Here is a 26,807-nt window from a genome sequence, read left to right as displayed (position 1 = left end):
AACTATATTTAGGCTATTTAAAAAAGAAAATGTTTTGAAACAAGGAGAGTTTGGATTTGTTATTTGAATATGGACAGTTTGGTCTTGGATGTGTTTTGGGAGAGATTTTAAGAATATATCTAGGTCTAGGTATAACAACATATCGTCAAATGTGGACTAAATTGACATTAAAACTACGAAGACTGCTCAAATATCGTATTTGTGAAACTTTGACAGTTGGAGAAGAATCACCATTTTCCCTCCACAAGATGGCGCCCAGGTCCGCCGTTATGTTTGTGTTTTGAAGCTCCCTCCCTGTCTGAGGCTGACCTTCTTCCCGCGATGACAGTTTCCTGCAGGCTGTCCGCCTCACAGGGAGATGTGCTGAAGGGGAAGACAGGGTTATCTAAGTTAATGCTGCTCGGCATGCTGTGGACTTGAGAGGAGGAGTGATTTTTTACTTTATTTTTTAAAGGGAAGGACGAATGTCGATACTGGTGAGTGTGTTGTTTGATAAAAAAGTAGTTTTTTTCCGGCTAGTGTTTGGTTTACGCAGCTCCGATACGTGTCACTTTGCGGAGAGAACGTCACGAAAGACTCCCTTCAAAAAAATTGGGAATTAAGAGATAATTTGCTTTATTTGTAATTCTACGCACTGTAGGCAAAAACGTATGCACAATTTAGATTTAGTAGAATGTCATCTTGTATTCGGCATATATTTAATCTAGCAAAACACAATATATTTCAGTAAAACATGTACTTTAGTTAACAAATGTACACTTTACGTTGCCGTGTGTTTTGATGGCAGAAGACTGCGGAGGCAGATGTTGAAGCACTTTTAAAAGTCAAAATCTTACAGAAAATAAATTGTGTAGGTGTATTACGTGAATGCCGAATTAAAAACGATTGTCTAACATTACGATTGATATATTACGTTCTCACTTTTGAAGTAGCTACTGCTGACTTTTTCCACAGGTAACACAAATGTGCTAATATTGCAAAGGAGTTTCGTATGACGTCCTCCCAGACAAGAAGGTAGACAGTGGAATAACATGTATTAATATGCCATTTGGAAATGTTTTGGAGACTAAAAGAGTATTATTTTAATGCCGTTAGGTAATATTCGGCTCTAATGTGGGTGTTGTGTAGTCAACTTTTTACTGCATAGGCTACTTGTTGAAGGGGAGTTACTGTAACATGGAGCCTCAATCTGGGTTAGGCCCGATATCTATTGTAGCCTTTTTAATATACCAATAATTTAAATACTGTTAAATTGTATTTTTGGAACCTATAACATATTTGGTTAACAGGAAGTGAAATATGTTATACATTCACCCTCTGGTGTGCTGTCCTTACACTTCTCATCAGTGTTGGTGGCACTAATCAAATAACCAGTTAGTAAGACACAAAATCTCAATGGTACATTTATGAGCCTCAGCAGTTGGCTTGTTTTATTCTGTCATGCTTAATGTTGTTTTATTCCTTTGGGTATAACTACAGCATGACTGTGTCGTCATTTTCTAACCTTTTGAGATAGATATCGTGCATCCTGAGCAAAAGTCAAAGAAAACTTTATTGTCAATTTCTCCGAGTGTGCTACAGACAGAGAAATCCAATTGCGCTGGTTACCGTCCCAAAGAATACGGATATATACACATACATACAGACCTGAAAACCCAATCTAATATATACAGATATATGGACACATCATTAAGAGGTATACAATAAAAAAAGAATGCACAACAATAAATGTCTACAATTGATGCTTTGACTTTGTAGGTTTGTTACAAGATTCAAAGATTCAAGATTCAAAGGGTTTATTGTCATATGCACAAAGCTACAGTGTAGAAATGGTAATGAAATTCTTCTGACCTGAGCTCCTCCAACAATGCAACATATATAATAAAATACAAAATAAAAAGTAGTGCAAAAAGTCTGTATGTAAATAGAATATTTTATGTACTTGCACTTGCACAGAATATGAAATAAAATAATGTAAATTAAGAAAAAATTAAATACAGTTTATTGTGTGGATAACAATTTTACATAGATAAGTATATTGCATGACAAACAGGAATGTTTATCGGGGCACTTAGCAGAGCTCAGGTGTTTTGCAGACTGTGTAACTTTTCGTGTTTTTAAAATGTCGTTCCAGTGGTGAAATGACTAACAGGATGGAGGGTTCTTCGGCCCCAGGAGCCAAGGCGAACGGACCCATTGCAGCGCCCAGCAGCCCAACAAGCTCCAACATCGGTCCGCCACTGTCCCCAGAAGACCTGGACGACGGGCCTCAGTCTTCTCTGACTGATGTCACCCAAATGTGGATTATTTTCGTCAAGACTTTCGCCGTCATCTTGCCCATCTACGTCATGGGATACTTTGAGTTCAGCTTTAGTTGGGTTCTGATTGGACTCGCCATGTTGTTCTATTGGAGGAAAAACCACGGCACTAAGGACTACAGGATAAACCGAGCCTTAGCATACCTGGACCATGAGGATAAAGTATCGAAGCAGAGTGTGCCTACTTCGGATCTACCACCATGGGTAAGTCTTCCAGTGTTGTTACAGGAGTTTCAGGCTTCACCCCTCCCTTGGGCGTTCTTCCACCCTGCATGATGGGGATGTCAACATTGAGTGTTCGCCTGCCAAACTGGCTGATAGGGATAACCTGCCACAACCAAAATTAAACTAGTTAGTCTTCACTCAAATGAAATACATGTATTTTTCTCTTAGGGAAAACCTTGGATAGCACTATCCTACTTTCTTAGTTTGAGAAAAACAGATTTCTTGAGTATGTTTCTACATTTAAAGAAATCAAAGGACGAGACAAGTACCTTGTCATTTCCTTGTTTGGGTTTGTTAGCCTTTCGAAACTCTTGCGTGTGATGTGTTGAAACTCGATTATTTAGCTGGACTTAATTAAACTCATGAGACTTGTTGTTGACTAACACTCAGCTGCAAACATTTTGTTGGTGAAAAATAAGTTTTTGAGGGAGTTAAGCTTGCAACAAATAGAGAATAATTAACAGTTTTTGGCAGTTGGCTACTCCCGAAGGGCCAGCAATATGAAACGATAAATTACCAACTTCATTTCTTGTCTTTGGATAATATTTCCTGGTGTTTAACCCACAAAGACCAATATGTTGGCAATCAGGGATAAAAACATGCATCATTCATCTCTGATTTCATTTGAATCTACAGGACAAAACAAATGTGGTTGCTCCTTAATAATGGTCTCATTAATAGCCTCCGTAAAGGTCACCCGTTTTGCACACAAGCTCCCCATCAGTTCTATGAACTAATCAGTTTTTTTAGCATTTCCATCGTCAGAGGCACCCGAAGGTGTTGGGAGTCTTCAATGAATAATTAACACATGGCACCACAGGGTGCCCGACGCTGGCACTGGTAAAAGCAGGAGAGCCATCAAACCTGTTTTTAATGTTCACTTTCCTTGTTCTTCCCCCTTGGCGTGCTTCCCTGTGACACATTTAGAAAGCTGTGTGAAGGAATAGGAGGTCGACTTGTTTCACGGCTACAACATAGCTGCCATTCTCCGTCTCAACATGTGCAAGCTTATCCTGCAAAAAATGTTAGTTCCCAAAGTGCAAGTAGGAATGGAGAGGAGGCACAGTGAGCCAGTAACATTTGCTCGTCAGAGCTTACTTTGCAAATGATCTCTTTCGGGCCGTGTTGGCTGAGAGTACAACGCTTTTCCCAAAGCCTTTTTTTCTTTAGAGCAGCGCAATAGATAGAAGACTTTAGTTCAGTAATTGTTCCATTTATGATTTTCAAGCCTCGTTAAATACGCATAACACTTAAGTAGTTTTCAAATTGTGTTATTCTGTAGGGCCATAAAGTCAAATTGACCTGAACAATCTCTGATCTTCCTTTTTCGAGTGAAGGCCAGACGATAACACAGAATTCAGGACAAATTGTTTTCATTTTGATCGGTTGTGTGTTCGACCTATCTCTGCATGCATGATAGAAACGTAATATTGTGTAGTTTACCTTCACCAAACCAATGGTCTGATTGGATACTGGAGCTTTTCGCTGCACACATTTGCATTTTGAAAAAAGGCTGATATCTTTAAGACTACAAATATTTGTTTTAGCAAATGTAATGGAACAGTTTAATCAACATAATAAAGCCGCTATTAAGTATATGGATTTTGTTATTGCTACTCTAAAAACAAGTTTATTTATATACAAGTATTGTGTTGACCTTGGTACCATAATCCGTTATTTGTAAAAGTGCCACCTTTTTTAAAAGCACTCCTGCTGAGTGAATTGGAGCATTTTAAAGTGACCTTACTTTCCCAGTTAGTCTTAGAGTTTTCCTTTTGACTATTGCTGGTGTTGGTCCACATTAATTTAATAGTGTCAACAATTATGTCAACAAAATGTGTAGTTGAACATCAATATTACCAGCAACCCACACTTGATCTATACCATCATATTTTATGTGGTCTATTTTTTAATTGTAATTATGAAGCATTTCATACCAGACCCTTTCAGTGACTTAAGAGATTTAGACAGTGCCTCGGTAATAAAGAGGTTCCCAGTCTGCCATAATATTTTAGTTTATGGCTGATGACGCTGGAAAAACTGTGGGAGGCTGAGTGGATGGCAGGCTGCCAGCGGGACTCAATCCCAGCCACAAAGCATCCCATCAACACATCCATTATCACACAGACCTTGAGAAACACACAGGGCTCAGCAATAGAGTGGTGCAGTGATGACGTGTTTTTGTAGGCTGACCATAACACAAGGGCTCCCTCCATTAAAACACAATGGGATTTTCCATTGGGTTTTTGAATATGTTTCAGATACTGATATATTTTGTTCAGCAGGATAATCATATTAACACCACTTTGTAATTGTTGAAGTGTAAATGCAATCTCCAGAAGTAAAATGCTAAACTTGGCTTTAAACAAACTACATCACGGTCACATGACACATCACCACCGCTTACCTTAAGGCGGCTAATGTTCGGCGTGAGGACATTTAGTCTTTGTTTTTTCCATTGGTTTTCGATAAAATTGCAGAATATAAGCTCTGTGTCAAAAAAAGTTTATGATGCTTACACGTTTTGTTCAGCAGGATAATGTCCAAATATTAACACCACATTATGATTTCTGAAGTAAAAAGTTAATTTTGGGCTCTAAAGGAACTACAGCACGGTCACATGACTTCACGTCACCACCTCTAAGCTAAAGGTGGCTAATGTTGAGCTCTAAAGGAACTACAGTATGGTCACATGACTTCACCTCACCACCGCTAAGCTAAAGGTGGCTAATGTTGGGCTATTAAGGAACTACTGCACGGTCACATGACTTCACGTCACCACCGCTAAGCTAAAGGTGGCTAATGTTGGGCTATAAAGGAACTACAGCACGGTCACATGACTTCACCTCACCACCGCTAAGCTAAAGGTGGCTAATGTTGGGCTATAAAGGAACTACAGCACGGTCACATGACTTCACGTCACCACCGCTAAGCTAAAGGTGGCTAATGTTGGGCTATAAAGGAACTACAGCACGGTCACATGACTTCACCTCACCACCGCTAAGCTAAAGGTGGCTAATGTTGAGCTCTAAAGGAACTACAGCACGGTCACATGACTTCACCTCACCACCGCTAAGCTAAAGATGGCTAATGTTGGGCTATAAAGGAACTACAGCACGGTCACATGACTTCACGTCACCACCACTAAGCTAAAGGAGGCTAATGTTGGGCTATTAAGGAACTACATCACGGTCACATGACTTCACGTCACCACCGCTAAGCTAAAGGTGGCTAATGTTGGGCTATTAAGGAACTACATCACGGTCACATGACTTCACGTCACCACCGCTAAGCTAAAGGTGGCTAATGTTGGGCTATAAAGGAACTACAGCTCGGTCACATGACTTCAGGTCACCACCGCTAAGCTAAAAGTGGCTAATGTTGGGCTTGATGACGTTTAGTTGACTAATTTAGACACTTGTTAGCAACCGCTGTTTTAAATTTCACCAGTGGGGTTTTTACTGATGTATTTTAGAACAAAAACATTAAATTCTCTTCGGCTTATATTAACCACACAGACCTTATTTAAGTCATCTTACCAAATATACGTTAAAAAAGCCATTTAACTTCAAGTCGAGGGAACTTGTAAGTGCTTAAATGCTGACTAATTTCTAGGTTTAGGACTCATTCCTGCACCAATCTAAAGCCTGGGCTCAATACAAAACGATCAGCTATGTTTTTGTCTCCAAAGTAGAATAAGGAAGAGACAGAGTGTTGGTAGAGCAGCTGTCTTTTTTGTTGTTTTAGGAGTCAGCTAGCTTATCTTTTAGTCAAACATGTTTTAACCCACATCAACGTGACTAATGACGTTTGAATATATAAACCAAACAATGGTGATCGACAGCTCATTGTTTTTGCCTGATTAAAGGGAAACTGACACACAAGCGAGTGAAAGTACGTCTGAAGGATTAACGTGTCCTACTGATTACCAATCAGCTGTGAACTTTGACCCCTGAAAGACACTCAGACGCCGTCAATCTGTCCTTAATACAGAAGAAGATACTTTATCTTTTTCACCTCTATCACACTGACCTCAGAACCCAATGATTAGAAGCTTATAGAAGTCCTTGAGTCAGCGTGAAATAATCGTAGTTAGGAGCCAGTTTGTGTTACTGGCAGATATTACTCCTGGGTCAAATTAGTAAAATTATGTTAACAAATACTTTCAAATTGCCAATCGCAGCTTCCCAGTGTGCAGGTTGAAGTCTTTAAGTTACTTTTTTGTCCAATACTCCGAAATTCTCGCATTTAAAAACCTAATCTCCAACAAAACATTTCAATTGAATGATTAAGTGATAAATCAAACGACTCATTTATTTTAATCTAATTTAATGTGACTAATTCCATCCCTAGAACACTTTCTCTAACTGTTCTGCCCTGAAGTTCTTTAAACTGAAGGTCCCTATGCATTTCTCATTTGTGGTTAATATCCTGCCAAAGTGGCTGTTCATACTTTAGTTATCTGTTTAAACAAAAGAGCTTTTGATTGTAATTTCTAAGGATTATGTAAAGATTGACGCCCCGATACCAAGAGGTATTTTCTAGGGATGCGTGATATTGGTTTTTTGAAACCGATACCGATAACTTCCTGCTTCTCAAGACCGATACCGATACCGATAACCGATAATAATATAATATATATATATATTAAATGTACCTGTTGCCTTTTTCCCTCCTTGTGGAACTTCTGCATTGCATTTGTTAATACAAATAGCAAGCGAACTATCTAACTCTGAAACTTTGAAATAGTCCCATACTACCGACGACATGTTTGTTTACTGTCCTGGCTTCACGGCCGCACACCATTTACGTCACAGCCAGGCATGAGTTAGGGAGCGCTGGATTTGTGAAAAACTCCCCTCTTCCTAAACCACTAATACCACAGTACTGGCAAAACGGGAGGAGCCGAGTGAAAAACAAGCGCCCCTCATCCCAATCCACCCACACCGCAGAATTTTTCTCTTTTTTTTTACCCCAAAAATATATTGTATATTATCGGGGCTATTAATATTTTTATCGGGTTTATCGGGATGACGTCATAATTCCTAATATCGGACCGATGATTATCGGGCCGATAATTACCGGGGCTTTTACCTATCGATGGATAGACGGAATATGGACCACTCATTGTTCACTCATTGTTCAGGGAAACACATTGTCATTGACTGATTGACTCAATTATATTTATTTGGGAAAATAAATATGGTCGCTTTGAAGAGTCAAAACTGTTCTTGGCTTTGTTTTGTTCATAGTAGTAATGCTCATGTCATTTGCTCACTACTAGTCTTTTTTTTACCACCAGGTGTGCAAAAACTACAGGTACATTTAATATATATATATTATATTATTACCGGTTATCGGTATCGGTCTTGAGAAGCAGGAAGTTATCGGTATCCGTTTCAAAAAACCAATATCGTGCATCCCTAATATTTACCAAACAAGGATTCTGTAGATTACCTTTTTAAATGCAGAGAATAAGTCAAATTCAATTTAGATATTGCACTAGCCCACTATTCAAATTTGATAATATTTTGATTAACCGAGCGGCTCTGCCAACAACTTAATTTATTTAGGGGTTTCAGTGAATTTTAATGTCCTTTTTAAACCTCTTTATTTCCTCCCCAGTTGCACACACAATGAATACAATGCAATACGCTGAATAGAGCCACCTACTCACTCTGCATGTAAAGTCAACAACACTGATGATCCCTGAATTATGGACTTTTGGTGGAGAACCAGACTTCTTCTTCTTCTTCTCTCGCTCTTTCAGGAAATATGCAGAGAATGAGTCAGTGTGGGCAGCAGCTCAGAGTCAACAGGCTGAGAATGCCTGAGGTAATGGTGCAGTTTTATCGCTGCTGTCCGACACAAGCAGCATCTATAAAGGCTTTATTTCGGTTGTTGTTGCCCCGCTGGTGTTCAGGGGTATTTAAAGTTATATTGCAGAGTCTAAACGGGGACTGTGGCAGCCACGGGTCACAAACATCACTGGACACACGGAGAAGCGTGACAACCTTTAAAGGGGCCATATTATGCAAATGTCTCTACTTTAAGGAGTCCTCTCCTGCTGATGTTCAGGTGTATATCAGTATGTAGTGTCTCTACTTTAAAGAGTCCTCTCCTGCTGATGATCAGGTGTATATCAGTATGTAGTGTCTCTACTTTAAAGAGTCCTCTCCTGCTGATGTTCAGGTGTATATCAGTATGTAGTGTCTCTACTTTAAAGAGTCCTCTCCTGCTGATGTCCAGGTGTATATCAGTATGTAGTGTCTATACTTTAAAGAGTCCTCTCCTGCTGATGTTCAGGTGTATATCAGTATGTAGTGTCTCTACTTTAAAGAGTCCTCTCCTGCTGATGTTCAGGTGTATATCAGTATGTAGTGTCTCTACTTTAAAGAGTCCTCTCCTGCTGATGTTCAGGTGTATATCAGTATGTAGTGTCTCTACTTTAAAGAGTCCTCTCCTGCTGATGTTCAGGTGTATATCAGTATGTAGTGTCTCTACTTTAAAGAGTCCTCTTCTGCTGATGTTCAGGTGTATATCAGTATGTAGTGTCTCTACTTTAAAGAGTCCTCTCCTGCTGACGTCAGGTGTATATCAGTATGTAGTGTCTCTACTTTAAAGAGTCCTCTCCTGCTGATGTTCAGGTGTATATCAGTATGTAGTGTCTAAGAGTCCTCTCCTGCTGATGTTCAGGTGTATCACGTACAATGTGTTTGAGCGCTAGCCAATAGGAGTTTTTTAACCTTTCAGTAACAATATAAATATATAATGTGGTTTTAAATGATGCCTGCTAGATACTATGAATTCAAAATTAAAGTATAAACTTTAGAAACTTCAGAACTGGATAAATGCTGAAAATTAAGAAGTAACTATTTCAGAAAAAGGATTTTGTTTGAGTTTATTTCTCATTTCATCACGTAACAAACAACCCACACATTTGCTCTCATGCAACATTACTTTGATGTTCTTTTTTTAGTCTCTGTCCATAATCCATGATCACTCGAATGCTCTTTAATCTTTTGATCCATATGAGCTGGAAAATCATAACGTTTGTGAAAATGAGCAAAAGATAATCAGAGCCAGACTCCCGTGCAACCTTTAAAGCTCTTAGGCTGCAGCCACACGAGGACGATAACTGTCGTATCCGCTACAGTTCTCTATCAGATAGACGGTTCGGCCACATGAGGCCGACACGGAAACGCAGAAAACTAGTCCCAAGGTGGGTAGATCTGCGGGGGAAACGCTCTTGGGGGCAAACGGTTCCGTATTTACACCCTATGCAATCATTTCCTGATAACGATGACACAATAGCCGCAGTGTTTCAAGCCAGGTCCCGGTATCTCGCAGGACAGTGCACTCAGCAGGAGCTTCCAGCTAGATTTGATCGATATGGACATAAACGTGAGGGAAGTCTAATAGGGCAGGAGAGGAGACACGCAGCTCTGCATGATAACCTGCAGCTCCGCCCGCTGTGATGGAGCGATGAGCGGAACAAAACACACACTTCAAGTTAGATCATCACCCTTAGCTATTTTAATTACCTCTCAAACTACCTAAACTAGTTATAAATATGTTTATTTGTACTGTCGGGTCACTCAATCTGGATCAGCAGCTGCATGAGACCACGGATACTGACGGGCTGTCAGGAGAGGGGGAGGAAAAGAGAGGCTCCGTCCTCCGTGTATTATTCTTATATTATTACATAGAGTCGTTATTCATTTGTTTTAAAGCTCAATAAATAAAAAAGAAGACCTTTTGACCGGCACTTTTCTAATTTTGTCCGGAAGATTTCAACTTTAACGGACATGTTGACTGGCGAAACTCCACCTCTGCTGCTAAATCCAGCGCGGAGAATAAACAGAAGGGCAACCATGGCAACCATGCATGCGCTAGAAGTCTTCTTCGGTGCTTTTGGTGTATTTTGTGGCAGAAGTACAGCGCCACTTACAGGCCCGGCATATGTACTACAGCGTCTCCAGCGGTTTGAGCTGTCTCGTGTGGACGGACACGTTTCTGGTGCCTATTGCGTGTGGACGGAAGACTTTTTTGATAGCCATTTCGATGCGTTTCCGTAATCGTCCTCATCTGGCTGCAGCCTTAATGTAATTACCAATGCATGACATAAGATATGGGGCTACAGGGCATACAGTAAAACCACATTCCTGTTAAAGTATACACATTACAAGAGCTGAAATTTGAGCAGCGCAATTTAGGAATGTGTTGCAATAGCCCAAAGGACTTGTGTGGCCAGTGTGAAGAGTTACTTGACATTTGTTAAGAGAATTTTCATATATTTTAAGACAGTTTTTTACAGATATTTAGACTATATGTGAAATGGTTTTGGTCTTTCTTCATCAGTGCTTTAAGACTCCATGACTCTTCTGTAATGTGTTTAGTATCCTTACCTTAATCAGAGCTGTTAATATGCAGGTTTTTACTTTCAGATGATTGATTTTTAAGTAGTTTAAGCGCCTTTGGATTGATATTGATTGCGCTATCACATTTAACTTAATAAGAATAAGTAGAAATTGAGTAAAGGTGAATCGGGTGAAACCAAAACAAACAGAAGTCATCACTGTTATGCCTTATACTGTCTTTTTACGTTAGTGAGCCGGATCATTTGGCTCGGCTCTCTTAAAGCGCCGGCTCGTTCGGCTCCCAAACGGCTCTTCATGTTACCACAGTTTACCACGGAGCCTCAGTTTTGCCACTGCGAGGCTCCGGTGCTCTCCTTTTTCCTTTTCGTTATTTCAAGCAATAAAAACTCTCTATCTTCTCTCGAATTATTAATATTTTTGGACGCCCTCAGCTCGAGTTCAGTGCGTCCCGAGCTGAATAAGGGCATCAAATGACGGCAAGACGCCCCCCTGGCGGAAACGCTGGTTTGTGGTCAATGGCTGCTTCATTGATTACAATATTAACACCAATAATTTGTTATTATTAAAGATACATCAACTAATCTAGAGATTAAAGTGATGATGTCAACTCGTTAGAAAACAGCCTTAAATAATCCAAGTTTCCCAAAGTATGTTTAGTATGCTTTCTTGATAATTAACAGTTAAGCCAAATACATAATTTAAACATTAGGTGATCAACTAATTCACCAATTAAAGAATAGGATAAGTGCTTAATTGATCTATTGTGTTTATTTGGCTTTTTCTAAGCTTTTAGTTTTAACACAAGAACAAGTTCCATTCTTTGATTAAATGAAATCTATAAGAAAGCTCAGAAAAATCTATTAAATTGACCTTTTGAGTAAAGTTAAAACAATTGTAAATATCAGCACCTTTGCAAATAAAAAATAAATATATGAAAAATACTAATCACAATAATTAAATAATACAAAATAAGAAAATGATAATATAATAATATATAAAAATAAATACTACCATTTTTAATAAAATAATACAATAAAATAATTCTAAATTATGTACATAGCATTTAGAAAGATTTGACTGATGACTTATTTAAAGCAAATGTACTCCAGAAATTATATTTTTGCTTTTTTTAATCGTTTGTTTCTGTATCAATCAATCAATCAATCAATCAATCAATGTTTATTTATATAGCCCAATATCACAAATGTTACATTTGTCTCAGTGGACTTCACAGTTTGTACAGAATATCAGTATGACAATACGACACCCTCTGTCCTTAGACCCTCACATCGTACAAGGTTGTATGTGTTGAATTGTAAGTCCCTTTTTAGATACAAGCATCAGCTAAATACACATAATTTAATCTACAGTAATATAAAATGCAGAACAAAGCAGTGTGAAATCTGTGTGTGTGATGATGCTAGTTTATAGGTTTGGCACCGGCGTTTCCGCCAGGGGGGCGTCTTGCCGTCATTTGACGCCCTTATTCAGCTCAGAACGCCCTGAACTCGAGCCGAGGGCGTCCAAAAAAATTAATAATTCGAGAGAAGTTCGAGAGTTTTTATTGCTTGAAATGACGACAAGGCCATCCCTCTGTTGGAGGGGCAAAGGAGTCTGGTGGGATTATTTTCGCCGCCAGCAAAGCGTGTTCCTGTGACGGAAAGTGTACTGCCGGCGAGCCTTGACGGGGGGGGGGGGTGCTAGTGGAGCACGCGTGTGAACTGCGAGCGCCGGAATCTCGCAGCAGCGCAACTGAGGCTCCGTGGTAAACTGTGGAGACATGGAGAGCCGTTTAGGAGCCGAAACAGCCGGCTCTACTTAGTGGGGCGAGCCAAATGATCCGGCTCACTAAAAAGAGCCGGAATTCCCATCACTAATACGTAAAGAGATAGTATCTATAAAGGGACGGCTCAATTCAAAATTCAAGTGACATGACACAACGTGACCCGCTCTCGGGGTGGACGCTCTCTCAGCCCTGGTCTGGCGGAAACGCTGCATATCATGTAATCTAATGTAAACTGCAAAACAAATCAGTGTGAAATCTGGAGCGTGATGATGTTAGTTTCTAGGTTTGGCACCCTTCAGATGAGGTATGCCAGTGTTTGACTCAGTGTGGGTGTGTGTAACTATGAATATAAAGGTGGGTGTTGCTGGAAATGTTCAGTCAACGTCCTCCAACCCTCTTCCCTCGATGGCACATTTAAAAACAATGTGGTTGCAACCAGCCCGACTCTTCCATCTGCCTTTGAATAGACAGACATGGAAAGCTTCCACCGCAGTGTTTCTGTTCCTCTCCTCCTCCTCCTCCTCCTCCTCCTCCTCCTCCTCCTCCTCCGCTCTCGGATGACATGTTCTGGGTGGGGTTTCTTCTTCTGATGTGCCAAAGGGCTGGGCTCTGCTCCACACTGGAGAATGGAAACAATGTGGAGAAACAGAACAAGCCTTGTACTGCTCTGCCCTGCTTTCACCTCCAGTCTGTGAATGTTTTCAATGGTTTTTCTCTTAAAACACTCGCCTCCAACACATTGGATTGAAAACAGTTGTTAAGGTTAAAGTGTGGGGGTGTTTGAATCCACATTTGTTGGTACAGATCGCTACAAATGAGGATAAAAAGGCATATTCTAGCTTAAATCTTGACTTAAAAATCCATGTAATAACTCCCAAACTGCCTTACATGTGCGTCACTTCTTATACTCAATGTTTGAAATAGAAATCCAATGTTCTGATGCAGAGACAAGACATTTCTACTTCATGCACTCACAGCTGGAGCAACTAGTTGTTCTCTCTCCACTCCTTCCTATTGAAAGGCTTTGCATGTTTTAGTAAATGCATTATCAAATGTTATTACCTGTAAAGCAGGAACTGGCAGAAGAGACAGGAAGACGTCACTTAAAACATAGCAGTCTCCCTCATCTTACATTTATACATCTTTAAGGAAAACCTTTTATTTTTATGTTTGGAAAGAGACATGTGTTAGGCCTACCTCAAATGTAAATATCTTCCCAGTTTACTGCAAGATGTAAGATAGCAAATAAAAAGCTATGTTTAACCCTAACCCTGATTCTGCACCCTTGATGGAAACTGTAGTGATTTATTTCCTAAAACTGGAGAATGTGGGGGAAACTTCTGTAGCAATGGAGAGTCAGGACTCAGAGAGACACGAGGAGAGCTGGAGCTTTGATGGCAAACACTGAAGGTTTATTTGGAGTTACGGCCGGAGAATAGACAGGACAGGTGGGGTGTCACGAGTTAACACAGCAGTTGCCAAACCAATTCTGAAGAACTCTTTCTGTAGCTCGAGGTTCTTACTAGTTTGGAGTGTAATGGCCCATTCACACTGCAGCGCGGAGCTCGCTTTAAGCGTGCCGAGCCGTGCGGGGCCCGTTTTTGGTTGCGCTTCCATTTGGCCTAGTTTTGGCCCGGGGCTACTTTTTCACCTTTTTTCTGGCCCGACTAAATCGTGGTGCTATCGAGGCCAACAAGCGGAGCCAACAACCGGGCGGAATATGCTAAACTAGTTACGACTGCTGATTGGTCCGAGAGAATCGTCACAATTCTCGCGCGACTTAATCCCTAGTGTCGCATATATTAAGGGACGCTTGCAGCATTTTTTAAAACAGTGAACCTAAGAAGAAAAAAACACATACCAAGAAAGCAAGGACACAATGGCTTCCACGTCCTACATTGTTGTTGTGTGTTTTGTGAGTTGTGTTGCATTGAAGATGATGTCACGGTAGTTGTATGCAGCGTCGCTCCGCCCGCCAAAAAGCCGATCGCCCCGCCTACACTGCGTTACTATAGTAACTACCCCATTTCCTAAACTGTAATGTGAGCGCAGCATTAAAGTGAGCCGGGCCTAATAAGGCCTAACCAAACCAAGCGAGGCCTGCAGTGTGAATGCGCCATTATAATCAACATTCTTTATCACTGAGACATTATGGACCCTGAATCTAACGAGAGCTCTCGTCCATTGGAAAGAATGTGCACCAGGGAACCTATACGTCCCTGAACAGTAACAGCCCGTCCACACAGCGGCGTGCGTTGAAAGCTTCACCATTCACTTTGAATGGGGTGAGGTCACTTTTCGCCAAACTGCATTGTGGGAAGCGACGCGGAGCTTTGCTGGCGTGGCTCGCTGAAAAAGTTGAGCAATGTTCAACTTTTGAAGCCTCGGCAGAAGCGTCAGCCAATCGAATCATATGCCAGTACAAGACTCTAACCAATCAAACCGCTGCTTGTGTGTCAGGGGCGGGAGATTCATGTGATTGGTTGTTGGTCGAGTTTCAGACACGCCCCCCGGGAAGCTCCAACGCACGCCGCTGTGTGGACGGGCCGTAAACTACCTCGCTTGTGCTCTGTCACAGACTGGCAACAACAATGCGCCCAAGCTGCTCCTCCTTAAGAGAGATAGCAGCAATAACCAAGGCCGTAGACCTATGCCAGGGGAAAGGAGACAGTGAGAGGAGAACATGATGAACTGTGTCGAAGGTTGAATGCCTAAGCAGATTATTCCCCAACAGAGAACATTTCCAGCTTGGGGATATTGATTTAGAGAGTCTTAAAAACTTTAATTTGGCTTAAGATACTCTGTTTTCAGCACATATAAAGAAGCACTTCTGGCTGATAAGGGAACAGGATGCCGCCCATGTATTCCACAAGAATAAGCAGTTTGCACGATGATCGATGATACCTTTCTCTCGCCAAGAATTCTTGGAGAGAATCCTGCTCGTATTTTACGCTGACAAGCCACAGTGACTGTTGTCAACGCTTAAAAAATAAGATTGCATTATTCCTCTGCATGTCACAACAGCATCTCGTTCAGCTGTCATTTTAGTTCCAGGAAAAGAACGTCAGATGAGAAAGATTTAGGAGGGTTCTATGTTTAATATATTGCTTTATTCTTGAACTACTTCGTTCCTACCCTCACATATGGTCATGAAGGATGACGGAAAGAACGAGATCACGGATACAAGGGGCCAATAATGAGTTTCCTTTTCCTGGCTGGAATCTCTCTTAGGGATAAGATACAGTTAAGAAGTACAGTCATCAAGGAGGGTAGAAAGAAGCCAGTTGAGTTGGTAAGGATGCCATCAGGCTGCGTCTATTGTTTTCCAACACAGTTGAGATTTAACCACGCCCACTTATGCGTTATAAGATCTAGTAACTTCCAGGGTCAAGTGTTAGACATTTGGCACACTAGATGTATGAAGATAATGAACTGTCCCTGGTTACAAGGTTGAATTAATATCAGTTATACTCTAGCTTAGGAGAAAATTAAACCTATTTGGGCTGTTTACCAGTGTTCCCGTCAGGCCAGGGCTAAGAGGGCGTCCACCCCGAGAGCTGGGGGGGGGGGGGGGGGGGGGGGGTTTGAATTTTTAATTGAGCCATCCCTTAAGTTATAGATACTATCTCTTTACATATTAGTGATGGGAATTCCGGCTCTTTTAGGCTCGCTGGCAGTACACTTTCCGTCACAGGAACACGATTTACTGGCGGCGAAAACAATCCCACAAGACTCCTTTGCCCCTCCAACAGAGGGACGTCCTTGTCCTTTTTCCTTTTCGTCATTTCAAGCGATAAAATCTCGATCTTCTCTCGAATTATTATTCTTTTTTGGACGCCCTCGGCTCGAGGTCAGGGCGTTCCGTGTTCAAATGACGGCAAGACGGAATATTTGTCATTCTCCGACAGTGTTGGGAAGTAATAAAGTACATTTACTCAAATACTATAATATTCATAACAATCATAGATTACATTTTTATATTGCCTTTCAAGAGACCCCAGGCGGCTTCACATGGTGTAAGGACAAACAAACAAGTAGTACTTATGTACAAATACTTGATTCTATGGTGAATTATTATTAAAAGCTGAATAACTTTTACTCGGCTCAGCGTAAATAAGATCTTCTTTAACATTATGGATATTACTTTATAATGCCTGCTAAGTTTTGTGGTTTTTCTACCATTTAATTGGCAGAACTGGGCCTGAACGTCGTCTAAATTAGGACGTCAATAACATGAAAGCAAAGGTATGCAGGGAGGAGTTCCAGTTATCTAATCGCTTTTTGCAAGCCCAACAAGGAATTGAAAACAAACATATTGCTTTATAATGAGTCCCTGCTGAGTTTAACAATTGATGATATGAGTTTTGTTTTGTTTCTGCCTGTTAAAGGTAAGAAATCTGCTTAAACATGAATCCACATGAGGGTATCAGTGAGATCAGCAAAGGTACGCAGGAAGGAGTTGAAGTCATTGAATCACTTTTGGAGGCTCTGCTATGACTCTTAATCTATAAAACATCATGTCTTTGTACCCTCAGCACAATAGACTCAGATTTCCTCCACCGATTCCTCTCATATCTCTTTCTCTCTAAATATAGACGTCAGCGCGGAGCAGCCCTCTCGTCACTAAGCTCTCCGGTTTCTGCACCTTTCAGCGCCGTCTGCAGTTTGAAGAGACGCTAATCGAGCACGTGTTCTGTTTGTTGTTGTTGTGGGAAGCCGAGTTGGATTCTTAGTCGACACGCATTGACACGGCATCGCTGTAGAATCTTTAATTTGCCCGTTTAAAACAATAAATTCCAGCAATTCTAAACACAATTATATACAGTATGCTGTCCACACCCTTCTCTCTCTCTCACACATGCATTGTTTTTGGGGGTGTGTCTGCAAAGGGAGGGTAGGATTTCCAAACAGCTGTGACATAGTTGGAGTGTGAGTCCTTCTTTTAAACACACGTGTAACCTAAAGTGTGGGAGGGGCTGTGTTTCCGGAAATGTCTTTCGTCGCTCAGCATTCCCATTTGTTATACGATATCCTCGGTCCATTAGATCGCATGGAAATATAGCTGAGTGTTCAAAAGTACGGGCAGAAATGGAAACATATATCTCTGCGCAACAGTTCAATCCTATTAGAAACTATTTGTGATGATTGGAAACAGAAATGGGAAGCTTAGCATCATGTGCAGATTTAAATACTAACAGGTTCCTGTTTTCGTGCCAGGTGCACAAAAATGTCGCTAACAAGCTGGACTAAACCGGAAAGAAAGGTAGGGTTAGCAGCACTGTTGCTAACCATCGGGGAATAATAGATAAACAGATCAAGCCCGGTGACTTTGTTGTGCACCAATCATGATTTACTGACGGAAATGAAAGTCTTAAAAAATGCCATTCTTCTTCTTCTCTTCTCTTTTCTTTGTATCTAAATGATAGATTAGGTGTCGGAATAAAACCGTTTCCAACTCTTGTAAAAACACCAATAAAGCAGATGGTTATACACTTAAGAAAAACGTCTAAACATAAATACAAAATAAAGGGAAACGCAGGTGATAGTATTTGTGCCGGATCCATCACAGTATTTGACTCTCTTACTCGACGTTGCCTTGAATAACTTCAAACTACATTTGTTCTTGAGACATCCTCACAGTACAGACTGAGGAGATTATCAGTGTCGAGGTTTGACAGGAAATGTTGTTGAAGAAGGAGCGCAGGAATGATTTACTTTTAAACCTCCTGGTCCTTCTTCACTCTGCAAAAAAAATGACGTGGCATTGTTGCTCTTAAATGAAAGAAATGCTCCCATAGTTTTTCTAAGGAAATGACTCAGTTTCCTTGCTTTGTCACGGAAAAAAAGCTTCTTTTTTTTTAAACCAATGTTTGTTCTTCCTGAGTCTCATTTGTTTCCTCATACGTTATAGTTAGTTTTTCATCCCCAGTTTTGTCTCAAACCTAATAGAGGACATAGTTCCTCTGCAGCTGCTTGTTTTATTGCACCCATTAGTCACTCTTTCCTCCGTTTACTCCGTGTTTTCCAACCCATTTGCTCTGTTTTCACTCTGCAGCAGATGTCTGTAATTAGTTCAGGTGCCGGCCACATCTGGCACAGCTTCACTTTATCCAACCTTGAATAACCTTCACAGTTTAAACATAGAAAGCCCACAATGTTGAACACTGCAGCACCTAAACATGTCATTACTGCATCAATGGGAAAACCAGGAAACAGATGTGAAAGAAATCAACAGAAATTTGACCTAAAAATGATGTCGTCTGTGTGAATTTTTTAATCGTAGTTTTAACTCTTTCCGTCCGTTCTCTTTTCCAGGTCCATTATCCAGATGTGGAGAGAGTGGAGTGGCTGAATAAGGTACACACACACACACACACACACACACACACACACACACACACACACACACACACACACACACACACACACACACACACACACACACACACACACACACACACACACACACACACACACACACACACACACACACACACACACTGTTTCTCTCATTCCACCTTAAGTTCACATATATGCTAACTAGGCCACAGAAAGACACACACACTCACTCACTCACTCACTCACTCACTCACTCACTCACTCACTCACTCACACTCTCTCTCTCTCTGCTCTCGCCCACTGGTTTGCTCTTCATTCGGCCTGTTAGCCTGTTAGCCTGTTAGCTAGCACACAGGTATATAAATAGGCTCTGAATCTGGAGCTCTGCTAGACCCTGAACCAGATCTAACATTCCCCGAAGAGAGAGAGCTGCACTTCCTCACATATTGCCCTAAATTCTAACCTGTCTGGGAACCATTCATTCAAAAATTGTGCAGTAGGAATCGAGAAATCATTAAAACTTAAAATGTAAAAGTTAATAAAACCGGACTGTGGGAACATTTGAAAAGCAGAACAGTGTGTCAGGTCAATTTACACCAGATCTCTTTACTTTATATGATATATAGATATATATTATATCCTGCACAATAATCAAGAAGTCACCTATATCATAACTGTTGTTCTTTTCCGCGTTTCCTCACATGATGGGGTAAAGGAACGAGGCTGGGTGACTTGAATGACTTAGTTCAAGGTCAAAACAAGGTTGTGTTTCTTGTAAAGTAAACACATTATTCAGTTTTTATTCAAACTATATTTACATATGTCCTTATTTGTACAATGCTTTAGCAATACTGCATGTCATTATGCTAAAAAAGCTTATTTGAATTGAGAGGAAAGGGAGTAATGAAGAAGCACTTAGTGTCCAGGTGCACTTCCAGTCAGAAGCTAATGGGTGTTGATGAACAGGAAAACACTTTTTTAATATCCGAATCGGACAAAGTGCTCTTCAGGTTTACGGTTGTTTACAAACAGAGAGTCTGATTTTAAGAGGCAGTAATTAAAGATGGATGCTCCTCTAAAGCAAAGTGTTTTTCTGCGTGGAGGTGATGACTCCTCTTCCTTTCTTACTGCGTATCTACTGAAGTTGAAGTGAGGGATTTAAAGCCTGATTATTAGCCTGGTCATTTCTTAAATCGGCTTATTTTTTGCGAATGAATTACAATCGAAATGTGTGTGTAGCTGGCGGAGAGAGAGTCTAACTATAGCTGCACAAAAAGATCAATAAAAAGTCATAAAACAATCAATCTAAATCAGAACACTTAATTCATCTCGGGGTAAATTGGGTTTCTTGACAGTTGCTCCATTTAAGAATGAAATGGACGAAAAATGTATGAAATAAAATATAAATATTTGTAAATACATGGTAAGTTCAACTAAGAATGTGAAATAAAATACAATGGAATACATATATGTATATAAACATAAGAACATAATGTAACACGTCTAATAAAAGAGATTGTAAGAGAACAATATTTACATAAAAATAACAATAAATATGTTCAATATTCAATCAAATACAATTGAATACAAATATTTATAAAAATGACAATATGTAGTATTCAAATGACAAAAAATACAGTGTTGTGTTTTTAGTATTTATATATTAATGCTGAATTACACAGTCAACACAATATTATCATATTTGTATTATAGAAACATATTATTAATACTCCTAACTGCAACATCCCTATTGGCAACCAAATAACAATTATATTTAATTACAATTTATTTGCAAGTTGTCCTTTTTTGGGAGACATTTGACATTTTAAAGGAATGAGGTTTCCCCCAGGACTAAAGCCCCAAAACCAAACCACAAACAATGCTCGTGTTCAGTCAGAACTTCTGTCCCTTTTTCCCTGAACAGCTGAGAGCCACTCCTCAAAGCCAGGTGATGATCGGCTCTGAGAACATTCCTGCTCTCACACATTCCCGTTGTTTCGACTGTAAGAATTCCTCAAAAGCTTTTCTAGGTCACTGAGCAGCAGAGGATGTCATGAGATTGAATGTGGCCTTGGCTGCGGTAACAGATACATGACTAACTCCCATTCCATTATATTACTATAAAACTCTCCCTGCAAAAGATAGTGTGTGAGAAAGTTTGTAGTGACATCGGTTACTGTTCCACAAGTCCATCTAAATGTGTCCACACTTGTCTACTTGCTGTTTCTCATTCGAACCCCATTCCTATATTGCAACATACTTTGGGATTTTAGCCTTTGCACACCATTTACATGCACCAAAACATACATTACTTTACATGCTAGATGCTATTATCCAAAGGGACTTACATACTCAATATTGTGGGCAATCCCCACGGGAGCAATTTGGGGTGAAGTGTCTCAGGGACACAATGACTTGCTGACTGCAGTGGGGTTTGAACCTGTGCTCCCCTGATCCCAACACTAACGCACTAGCCCACTGCGCCACACGCCTCCTACACATAACACACTACAGGAAAGGGAAATAACCCTTTAAAAGAAAACAAAGGAATGCTTACTTGGGTTGAAGTCAAGCCTGGGCAATGTATGAATAAAACATTAATATCGTGACATCAAACTAGATATCGCATACATTTAAGATAAAGAAAGTATTGCATATGTTTATTTTCTTGGTTTTAAAGGCTGCTTGACAGGAAGTGATTGTCAATTTCAAAACTTAACCGATGTTCTATTATTTGCCTTTATCTGCTAAGCTAATATCTTTAAATAACTTATGATTAATTCTCATCAATCTACTCAAATATGTTGTGAAAGCCCCGATATTCAACCTTACAATATCGATATTGAGGTGTTTCATCTGAAATTGTGATTATTCTCCATATTGCCCAGACCCTAAATGAAGCGTTTAGAAAACAAAATGGTGTCGAAAAATGATTTTATAAACACTGACAATGACACCAAGAATGTGACATCTACAACATGTCTTATCTCCAGCTGTGCATCCAACATGTTTGATTTAGAGGTGGATTATCCGTCTAATTCTTTCTTCCTCTCTCTTTCTTCAGACGGTGAAGCAGATGTGGCCGTTCATCTGCCAGTTTGTGGACAAGCTGTTCAGAGAGACCATCGAGCCGGCAGTGAAGGCCGCAAACCCTCACCTCGGCTCCTTCTGCTTCACCAAGATCGACATGGGCGACAAGGTGACACTGAGACAAAGTTTACCACAATATAATAGAGAGGTTGTTAGCATCTCAAGGGCTTCCTTTACTAAAAGTCAAATGGATTTGTCCTTTATATTTTGGATTATTGCAGAAAATAATCTCTGTGGCAAACACACATTTATGATATTTACGAGCTTTGTTCACCAAGATAATCTCCACATATTAACACCACTTTATGATGTAAGAAGTAAATGTTAGGCTATAAAGGAACTACAGCACGGTCACATCACTTCATGTCACCACCGCTAAGCTAAAGGCGGCTAATGTTGGGCTATAAAGGAACTACAGCACGGTCACATGACTTCACGTCCCCACCGCTAAGCTAAAGGTGGCTAATGTTGGGCTATAAAGGAACTACAGCACGGTCACATCACTTCACGTCCCCACCGCTAAGCTAAAGGCGGCTAATGTTGGGCTATAAAGGAACTACAGCACGGTCACATGACTTCACGTCCCCACCGCTAAGCTAAAGGTGGCTAATGTTGGGCTATAAAGGAACTACAGCACGGTCACATCACTTCACGTCCCCACCGCTAAGCTAAAGGTGGCTAATGTTGGGCTATAAAGGAACTACAGCACGGTCACATCACTTCACGTCCCCACCGCTAAGCTAAAGGCGGCTAATGTTGGGCTATAAAGGAACTACAGCGCGGTCACATCACTTCACGTCCCCACCGCTAAGCTAAAGGCGGCTAATGTTGGGCTATAAAGGAACTACAGCACGGTCACATGACTTCACATCACCACCGCTAAGCTAAAGGTGGCTAATGTTGGGCTATAAAGGAACTACAGCACGGTCACATGACTTCACATCACCACCGCTAAGCTAAAGGTGGCTAATGTTGGGCTATAAAGGAACTACAGCACGGTCACATGACTTCACATCACCACCGCTAAGCTAAAGGTGGCTAATGTTGGGCTATAAAGGAACTACAGCACGGTCACATGACTTCACGTCCCCACCGCTAAGCTAAAGGAGGCTAATGTTGGGCTATAAAGGAACTACAGCACGGTCACATGACTTCACGTCCCCACCGCTAAGCTAAAGGAGGCTAATGTTGGGCTATAAAGGAACTACAGCACGGTCACATCACTTCACGTCACCACCGCTAAGCTAAAGGAGGCTAATGTTGGGCTATAAAGGAACTACAGCACGGTCACATGACTTCACGTCACCACCTCTAAGCTAAAGGAGGCTAATGTTGGGCTATAAAGGAACTACAGCACGGTCACATGACTTCACGTCACCACCGCTAAGCTAAAGGAGGCTAATGTTGGGCTATAAAGGAACTACAGCACGGTCACATGACTTCACTTCTCCACCTCTAAGCTAAAGGAGGCTAATGTTGGGCTATAAAGGAACTACAGCACGGTCACATGACTTCACGTCCCCACCGCTAAGCTAAAGGCGGCTAATGTTGGGCTATAAAGGAACTACAGCACGGTCACATCACTTCACGTCACCACCGCTAAGCTAAAGGAGGCTAATGTTGGGCTATAAAGGAACTACAGCACGGTCACATGACTTCACGTCACCACCTCTAAGCTAAAGGAGGCTAATGTTGGGCTATAAAGGAACTACAGCACGGTCACATGACTTCACGTCACCACCTCTAAGCTAAAGGAGGCTAATGTTGGGCTATAAAGGAACTACAGCACGGTCACATGACTTCATGTCACCACCGCTAAGCTAAAGGAGGCTAATGTTGGGCTATAAAGGAACTACAGCACGGTCACATGACTTCACGTCACCACCTCTAAGCTAAAGGAGGCTAATGTTGGGCTATAAAGGAACTACAGCACGGTCACATGACTTCACGTCACCACCTCTAAGCTAAAGGAGGCTAATGTTGGGCTATAAAGGAACTACAGCACGGTCACATGACTTCACGTCACCACCGCTAAGCTAAAGGAGGCTAATGTTGGGCTATAAAGGAACTACAGCACGGTCACATGACTTCACGTCACCACCGCTAAGCTAAAGGAGGCTAATGTTGGGCTATAAAGGAACTACAGCACGGTCACATGACTTCACGTCACCACCGCTAAGCTAAAGGAGGCTAATGTTGGGCTATAAAGGAACTACAGCACGGTCACATGACTTCACGTCACCACCGCTAAGCTAAAGGCGGCTAATGTTGGGCGTGATAGCGTTTAGTTGTCTCATTTAGACACTTGTTAGCAACCGCTGTTTTTAAATGAACTAGTGTGGTATTTACTGACGTATTTTATGTCTTAGAACAAAATGTTAAAGTTCCTCTCGGTTGAACCACATACTAAACCATTATTTACTTTTTACATTATTATTTACTTTCCAGACTAAAGGTGATAAACCGGTATTTTCTTTGAGATTTACTCACTTTGAGACGTTTTGATCTGTTTCTGCAGCCGATAAGAGTGAACGGGGTGAAGGTTTACACAGAGAATGTGGACAAAAGGCAGGTCATCATGGATCTGCAGATCAGGTACACCACTCTCACACAAACACTTTAACCCAAATGCATTTTATTTTGTAAAGGATAAGGCTTCTGATATTCCATATTTTACCAATTGTCAACAATCCCCATGAAAAGAAAAATAACAACAATGGCTACTATCAGCAAAGTAATGCAAATAGTCTCAAATGCACTTTTTACTCTTATTTACTTTTCATTTAGCTGACGCTTTTATCCAAAGCAACTTACAATTACCAATTAAAGGGACATTCTCCCTGGAGTAACTAAGGGCTAAGTGCCTTACTCAAGGGCACACTAGTGGTGGGGTTCCAGGAGGGATTTGAACTCACAACCTTTCCGATCTTCAGCCCACCTCACTATCCATTAGACCACCACTGCCCTATTTAAATGACAAATTGTTGAAAATGAAGCTGTTTTATTATATATTTACTTTGTTTTGGTCTTTGCTTAGGATGTGTTGACACTGACGTTTTAAATTAATACGGAAGAGGATTAGGGTCGCTTTAATCTAAAAAAAAATCACTTTTGGTGAGAATTGGTCGTCCTTTTGAATCCTCTTCCGTAGAAAAACACTCAAACATTTTCACTTAAAAATTCAAGTGTTTCTGCTTCAGTTTATCAAGAACAAATGCAAACCATTAAAACATGAATGTACAATTCACATTTGTATTTCCTTCTTCCTTCCCTCACAAATACTATCATTGAATCTATTTGTAATCTTTCCAGTTTTGTGGGGAATACAGAGATTGACGTGGACATCAAGAAGTACTACTGCAGAGCGGGAATCAAGAGTATTCAGGTAGGACTGCAGCGGGGAATATATAATGTGAAGTGCTATTAACATATTTAATGCTGTGTCATGATGTAGGTTTGTTAGCCAGGGTGACATAGAATACAAATTACCTCACTAAAGAGGTAGGTCCCGTCCTGTTCCTGTTGTGTAACGAGATTTACAAAGTGTTCAAACTATTAGACGATCATCAAAATAAGATGAATAATTCACTTTTTTCATGTTTTTAATCATTTTAAATGCAATTGTGTTGGTCTTTAGGGTGTTTGTTTGTTAAACAAGCAACACATACACCAACAATCAGGATCCCTGCACTTGTAAATGACTTTTTTTCAAACTACTTTAAATGAACAATCAATAAATCAGAGGAACAATCAACTGATTACGTGATGATGAAAATATTTCTTGGTTGCAGCCGTAGTCAGATTTGTATTTGTGGAATAATTTCTTTAACATAAAATACAATAGAATAAAGAAAACTATTAAATTATTACTCAAAGTAATTCAGTTTGCATGCTTCTAAACTTGAACTGCACATGCACATTTATTTATGAGGCTAAATAGGTAAAGAAATGGACGGACCTTCAGACTGGTTTTCCATTTAATGATAAAGACAATTATCCAATGATCAATTCTGAGTTGCCTGATGCTGTACAGCTTAGAGTTCAAATAACAACAATCCAGCCATTAAAACAAACAAAAACACTGAATAAATTAACATATTAACCCAAAGTGACCGCCTGCTGCTTCCCCTCCTCTCTCCTCGGCTCGCATCTCCTGTGGGCGGGACTAACTCACGAGGATAGGAGTCGAGGATAGGAGTCGAGGATAGGAGTCGAGGAGGGGAAAATCCCAGAAATGAGATACGGCCTAAGACTGCGATATAATGTTTATGTAGCAATAATACATACGACATATATGTTCTAAATGTCTCCAGTACCAATAAAAAGACCGATAACGTTGGAGCTTAACGGCGCGTAAAACACACGTGATGACCTCACCAACGAATCGACGACTGAATTAGTTGGCAACTCATTTGGTGGTCGATTTAATCGATTAAGTCGATTAGTTGTTGCACCCCTAAGTAGTAATATAATACATGTTATTTATATAGCGCTTTTCCCGGTGCTCAAGAGCAGCTGCGTGTGTGTAAACCGCCCGCCCCCTCAGGGCTCTCGACTAACTTTTTTCACCATCCTTCCGGAACCGTCCCGAAATACAATCTTAGCCGTCCCGAAATTAATGTGGACCGTCACGAAATTTAAAATATTAGTTTTTCTACATTATCATTA

The 26,807-nt window shown here is 40.6% G+C and overlaps 1 protein-coding gene across 1 annotated transcript in view; it reads left to right on the top strand.

Annotated features, from left to right (window-relative positions):
* The first annotated feature begins 298 nt into the window (after nt 1-298).
* Nucleotides 299-26,807, top strand: part of esyt2a (extended synaptotagmin-like protein 2a) — a 57,598-nt gene continuing 31,089 nt past the window's right edge. The window contains exons 1-6 of the mRNA XM_079650094.1: nt 299-476; nt 2,135-2,522; nt 19,026-19,067; nt 22,114-22,248; nt 24,658-24,734; nt 25,452-25,556. Of these exons, the coding sequence (XP_079506220.1) occupies nt 2,142-2,522; nt 19,026-19,067; nt 22,114-22,248; nt 24,658-24,734; nt 25,452-25,556 (740 nt within the window). The 5' untranslated portion in view covers nt 299-476; nt 2,135-2,141. The remainder of the gene's footprint in view (nt 477-2,134; nt 2,523-19,025; nt 19,068-22,113; nt 22,249-24,657; nt 24,735-25,451; nt 25,557-26,807) is intronic.

Source organism: Notothenia rossii (genome assembly GCF_949606895.1).
Source record: "Notothenia rossii genome assembly, chromosome: 9".
Taxonomy (NCBI): Eukaryota; Metazoa; Chordata; class Actinopteri; order Perciformes; family Nototheniidae; genus Notothenia; species Notothenia rossii.
This window is presented reverse-complemented; position numbering and strand designations above follow the sequence as displayed.